Below are 6084 nucleotides of genomic sequence, written 5' to 3' on the forward strand. Positions count from 1 at the left end.
ACACACACAGTGAGGGGGAACGGCTCCCCCAAACACAGACACACAGTGAGGGGGGACATGGCCACTGCACAAGCTGTGAGGGTGGGGAATGCCCCCACACATACACTGCCATGAGGGAGTGTGATAGCCACACACACTGTGAGGGAAGGTAACATGCACACACACTGTACTGAGAGCAGGTAACGGCCCCACACACACCTCGATTCAGGCAGGTAACAGTCACACACACACCTCCTCTGGGGCAGGTACCAGCCCCACACACACTCCCTTAGGATAGGTACAGCCCCACAAACACTCCCTTGGGGCAGGTACAGCCCCACACACAGTCCCTTGGGGCAGGTACAGCCCCACACACAGTCCCTTGGGGCAGGTACAGCCCCACACACAGTCCCTTGGGGCAGGTACAGCCCCACACACAGTCCCTTGGGGCAGGTACAGCCCCACACACAGTCCCTTGGGGCAGGTACAGCCCCACACACAGTCCCTTGGGGCAGGTACAGCCCCACACACAGTCCCTTGGGGCAGGTACAGCCCCACACACAGTCCCTTGGGGCAGGTACAGCCCCACACACAGTCCCTTGGGGCAGGTACAGCCCCACACACAGTCCCTTGGGGCAGGTACAGCCCCACACACAGTCCCTTGGGGCAGGTACAGCCCCACACACAGTCCCTTGGGGCAGGTACAGCCCCACACACAGTCCCTTGGGGCAGGTACAGCCCCACACACAGTCCCTTGGGGCAGGTACAGCCCCACACACAGTCCCTTGGGGCAGGTACAGCCCCACACACAGTCCCTTGGGGCAGGTACAGCCCCACCCAGGTGGCAGCAGTATGGCCCCAGGAGGACACACCATGCCAGGTCCCTGTCCCGACCAGCCCATGTGGGACACGCTCCATCAGCCCAGGCAGCAGTGCCTTTATTGCCCTCACACACCAGATGTCCCTGAGCCCTCAGCAGCCATCGCCCCGCGGGGCAGGTGTGTACGCTCGGGCAGTCTCAAACCACATCTTCTCCACAGCTTCTCGCCCCACCTCAAACATGGCCAGCAGGTGCTTCCAGCCAGTCTTGGCCGTGATCATGAGGTACTCGGTGTTGTCGGGGTAGAGCCGCGCGGTGTGGGCGGCGATGACGAGGGACTGGGCGAACCTGCCGCTCACCAGGAGGAAGAGGGCAGCTCTCTCCTGGGTGGTGAGTGGCACCACGCTCTCAAACCCTGCCAGGACGTGCCCTCCCACAGACAGGGGCTCTGTGCTCTCGATCATCATGTACATGATGGCTATGGCCACCTCGAACACGTAGTAGCCGTAACTCATGTCGCTGAAGTCCAGGATGCCAGACACCCTGTACTGGGGGTTCTCTGGGCAGGCACAGCTGGAGTCCACCAGAACGTTGTGGTCGTTAAAATCGCCATGATTGATACCTAGACACACAAGAAATAGAAACTATTCAACATCATAGAATTTTAGGGGTTGGAATGGACCTTAGAGATCATCCAGTGCCAACCCCCTGCCCTGGGCAGGGACACCTCCCACCAGAGCAGGTTGCTCAAGACTTTGAACACTGCCAGGGTTGGGGCAGCCACAGCCTCCCTGGGAAACCTCTGTCAGTGTCTCACAGTTTAAACATATATGAAACAGCAGAATTGAACATTTTCCTCCCCATTTCTCAGTGAAACAACTTTGAGAAGATGCATAAAGGCTCAAAGGAACACTCAACCACAGAACCACACTAGTCTCCTGCAGCATTGAGTGCTTCCCAGGAATCTCTGCTGCACTGACAGCCATTGACAGAGGGAGTGTTAGGAGATCTGACTCCACTCTGGTACCACCTGGGATAGGCTGCATGTTTTCCAACAGCAGTTTCCAACTATAAAACTGTCATATTATCATCAACATCAATGTGAGCTGAATTCTAAAGGTAAGATATAAGTAAGTACTTATTTGGGCCTTTATGAAAGGTAGTAGCTCCCTCCATATATACTTAGTAAGCTGATGTAACAGCAAGAAAATCATCACCCTAATTAGAAGAAAACTTGTCAGAAAAATCAAGAACTGACCCTGACTCTGGACAGCACTTTCCTCCTGGCTTACGCTGTACTGTGTCCAGTCAGCACAGTATTTGCCCATGCCTACTCTAGGGAAGAAGGAGATTTACTTTTTGCCTTCTCCACAGACCCAAACTCTTGTAAGAAATTCCCGTGGCTCAGTCCAACATCATTACAATGAGAATAAAATACTCACAGGCTCGAAAACTGCTCAACTTGGGTATTACTTCCCCTTTAAACTGCTGGATAACTTGTTCCACAACTGCACGGTGTTTGTCCTGACCCAAGGCATAAATGTACTGTTCCAGAAGAGGAACATTTGCCAGGTTCCAGATGAACTGACCTCGATGCAGACTTTTTACTGATGGATGATGGAATTTCTTTGGGAAAAGCACACAAGAAAACAGGCCATAAGTAAAAATGCTGGGTTAATTAAAAGGCTCAATTCAAAGTCCCCATCAACTTTAACAGGTTTCTAATGAGACTCACCACAAAGCACCATGACTTGCACTATCGCTTTAGATCAAGTAAAAGAATGACCTGGAGCATGACTAAGGGAGTAAGGGAGGCATCTCAACACCTACATACAACCTGAATGGTTTTAGCCCCACATTTTAGGTGCAAAGATTATCTTAAGTCATTTGCCATTTAGATACTCTAAAACTGCTGTGGAGTTTCCCTCATGTGAGGGTCTGCAGTGACTACAAGGCCTTGCCAAGGCCAGAGCCAAGCCTGGGGAATTCTGCTCTGCAGAAAGCTGCCAGGGCACAAGAGACACAAAACCTGTCAGTGTGCTGGGCACAGGCACTCTGTGCTTTTCAAGGGGCCAAGCCTTAGGGACAGCTGTGTGTGAAAAATCCTGAGGACAGAACTGCCCTATGGAGACACTGCCCATGGCTTTATTCTTAGGAACATTTGCCTCTGTGCATCTGGGCCTCAATGTTTTAAACAAGTCCTTAACCTCTCCCTCTCAGCAAAATAGATGGTTTGGAAAGGGGCATTCAGAGAGGAAAAGCATCACTTCCACTGCACAGCCCATGCTTATCTTTGACTCCTCTAATGCTTATTTAAGTGTTCTCTGGATCACATTCAACCAGGGCATGGGGCAAATAAACCAAACTTCCCACGAGAGTGGCTGGTTTCCTCTCACAAATACAGTCCCAAACTGTGCTTGTAATTAAGGCTCTTAAAGATCACTAAATGATAGTCAAACTTGAACTGTAGGAACAAGGAAGGAACAAGATTGAGTCTAAACCAAAAATCCCAGTATAGGATCCCTAACGCTCCACACTGGCAGGAGTGTTGCCATGTGGTAAGCAACCACTGCCATCTTCCCAGCACAGATTCCAGTAGATATCCCTTATGAAAGGGTTGCCAGGCGTGTGAGAGGCAGCAAGTCATTAGCTCCTGTGACTGTAAGGCCACAGAGAGTCACTTTACAGCCAGAGATTTCTTTGCATTGAGTAGCTGTAAGGCACAGCCAAGCCAAAGGAGACACCACCAGAGAATGTGGTGGAATACCATTCTGAGCACGAGCAAAGCTTGGCACGTTGCTTTGCTATCCAATTGACAAAGTAAATGAACTGGGCAGAAAAGCCAGGCTGGATTTTCTGATCTGCCACCAGAAAAACTTAATGCCTTATGTATTATTTTTAGTGTCAATGATATTTTGAACCTTTGACAAGAATTACGGTAATTTGTTTTGTTTTAAATGACAAGCCTTCGTAGATGATAATCCATATGTTAGGGGCATAAAAAGCCTTTTCCATCAGAATTGCTTTCCCATCATCTACTGATCCTGCCCTCCTGGGCAGGATTATCCTGAGGCATATTTTGAGACTAGTTTGTCTATATGCACTGCTTTAATCGCACTGTAAGACAGTGACCAGCACGTCAGAGGGCAACAGCAAGTTATCTCAGCTCTCTCTCCCCACTGAAAAATGGCCCTGTAAGTTACAAATGTGTTTAGAAAAGCTGACAATTCACATTTCATAACTGTCTGAAGCTGGTAGCCAGAACATGAGAAGGAAAGGTTAATGAAAGGCAATAAATGATGCAAGAATTCTTTTATGTATCAAACTCAATTACTGGATGATTTATCAGCTTTATTATCCTGTAAAATTACAGAGTAAAGAAAGAACTTAGTTTGCATTAAGATTGAGTGAAAGTGGCTCAAAGGAGAAGTGTCAGAGATCTCTGTTCGTGGGCACAGCTGGCATTGTGGAAAAGAAACCAGCTGTTCCCAGTGTTAAATGGTCACAGGAGACAGAAAGCAAGTCAAAAGCAATTTAAAATAACAGATCAGCCAGCCAGGCACTGTACAAAAACACTTTAAACCAAGCTTGGCATGCTTCCAATCTCAGCACCCTTGAAACATTAAACAGGTGAGCTCTGCACACAAGTAAAAAGAAAATCTTATCTCCCTGGCTCATGGTACAGAAATGCACTGCAAAAGGATCATCAGTGCCATGTCACTCTGATGCCCTTGGGGAAACTCTGGGAGACTGGCACCAGAGAGATGAGTCAAATGGACACCACTTGGCCTGTGGCAGCTCAGGACTGCAGACAGCAAGCACAGCAACAAACACTGAGGGGACATTCCCTACCAAAGCAGAGTGTGAGGCTGGAGCAAGGAGAACTCACCTCTGCAAGTGCTTTGTCCATGCTGGCAGCTAACCGACCGATCTCGTACAGAATCTGAGTGTTCGTAGCAATCTTGGCCACTGGTGTCCCTGGCAGGTAAGTCAGCAGCCTGACCATGTACTTCTTGTGCTCTGATCCAGCATCTGACAAGCAAGGAGAGATGCAGTCAGTCACTTTGATATGTGTTACTGAGCACTAGTTAATGCAAGAGGTAAAAAAGTTTTGTCCCAGTGTAGGTTAAACAGACTTCATGCAGAGATTTGATTTACCAAAATGTTGTACAGTCTGTGCTGGATTGTCCTTGTGTTAGGGACTGACTCTGCATACAGCAGGGTTCCTCCACTGCCCACACACACCCATTTATGATTTGGCAGCAGGAGGGCTCAGGAATCCCAGATTTGTATGGAAAAGTGAACTGACAGTGACAGGAAAAGCTAAATGTCAACACATTTTTTTTCTGCCAAGCACTTTGTTCTGGCTTCATAGATGGGCTAGAACTGTATTTTACACCATTCTGTATGCAAATAATTTCGAGCATCACTTGGTCAATGAGCCTTTTTCCTCCTTTCCTTGTGCATGGACATGTCAGATGGATGTTTTCTCCAATTCATTATCCTGAAGTGATTTCCTAAGTGTTCTCATAGTTAATTATTACTCTCCTTGACTTGCTTTGCTTCTGGTATTTTAAGTTTGGACTATGATGGCTGGAACACAGGTCACTTGATACATATCCCCTAATATTTCAACACAAGACTAGAGTTTCCCTTTAGCATACACATGGTGTGGCATGTAGGAAGCTACTGCTGAGCCAGGGGTGAGAGAGGGGCAGGACTCACCTCCCAGCTCCAGAGACATGATGTTACCATCTTTTGTGAGGTAAGGAGTAGCTGAAGGAAAGCCTTCAGCACTGAGGAACATCATGGCCCGGGTCTGCACTTCAATGAGGTCAGGCTCCTGGCTGTCTTCTGAGTTGGTGATTTTGAGGACATACTCCTCAGCACCCTCAGCCACAGCATCATTCCTTGAGACATGCACATGGAAGTTCTGATCATCATAGCTGGGCAGTGGCCTGATCCAAGACACCTTCAATCCAAACACTCTGTCAACCAATTCAGCTGCTTCTTTCTCACCAAGGGCTGGTTTGGTGAAGGTCTGGGGTCGATGCTCATTTCCAGAAGACATCGTGCCTCTAGGAGAAAAAAAGAAGCTGGATGATGTGATCTGAAGCACTAGTAACTGCAACTAAATGCATTCAGCTACTGGAGAAGTTTCCTGTATTTATTAAACAAGCACCAGACCCCACCAAGCCAGCCTGGGTTTTGCCCATCATGGCTTATCAGCTACTTAAGCTGCACCTCCAGAGAGAGATTTCTAGAGCAATGCACTCAATCTGTTC

General features: G+C 48.4%; 1 protein-coding gene across 1 annotated transcript; it reads right to left on the reverse strand.

The window, feature by feature from the left end:
* Nucleotides 1-951: 951 nt before the first annotated feature.
* Nucleotides 952-5870, reverse strand: HYKK (hydroxylysine kinase). Its single transcript, XM_009081736.1, has 4 exons — nucleotides 5525-5870; nucleotides 4689-4831; nucleotides 2242-2425; nucleotides 952-1421 (listed from the first exon to the last, which is right to left on the reverse strand). The coding sequence occupies exons 1-4, from the start codon at nucleotides 5868-5870 to the stop codon at nucleotides 952-954; spliced, it is 1143 nt and encodes a 380-aa protein (XP_009079984.1).
* Nucleotides 5871-6084: the final 214 nt, after the last annotated feature.

The sequence above is a fragment of the Acanthisitta chloris genome, unplaced genomic scaffold, assembly GCF_000695815.1.
Source record: "Acanthisitta chloris isolate BGI_N310 unplaced genomic scaffold, ASM69581v1 scaffold25039, whole genome shotgun sequence".
Lineage (NCBI taxonomy): Eukaryota > Metazoa > Chordata > Aves > Passeriformes > Acanthisittidae > Acanthisitta > Acanthisitta chloris.

Bases quoted from the DNA above. Each gene is read 5' to 3' on its own strand.
- HYKK (XM_009081736.1), bottom strand. From the start codon at position 5,870: ATGTCTTCTGGAAATGAGCATCGACCCCAGACCTTCACCAAACCAGCC. The intron at 2,426-4,688 runs GTGAGTTCTCCT...CTTTTCCCAAAG, and splicing joins TGGACAAAGCACTTGCAGAG to AAATTCCATCATCCATCAGT. The intron at 1,422-2,241 runs GTGAGTATTTTA...TTGTGTGTCTAG, and splicing joins GTTGAGCAGTTTTCGAGCCT to GTATCAATCATGGCGATTTT.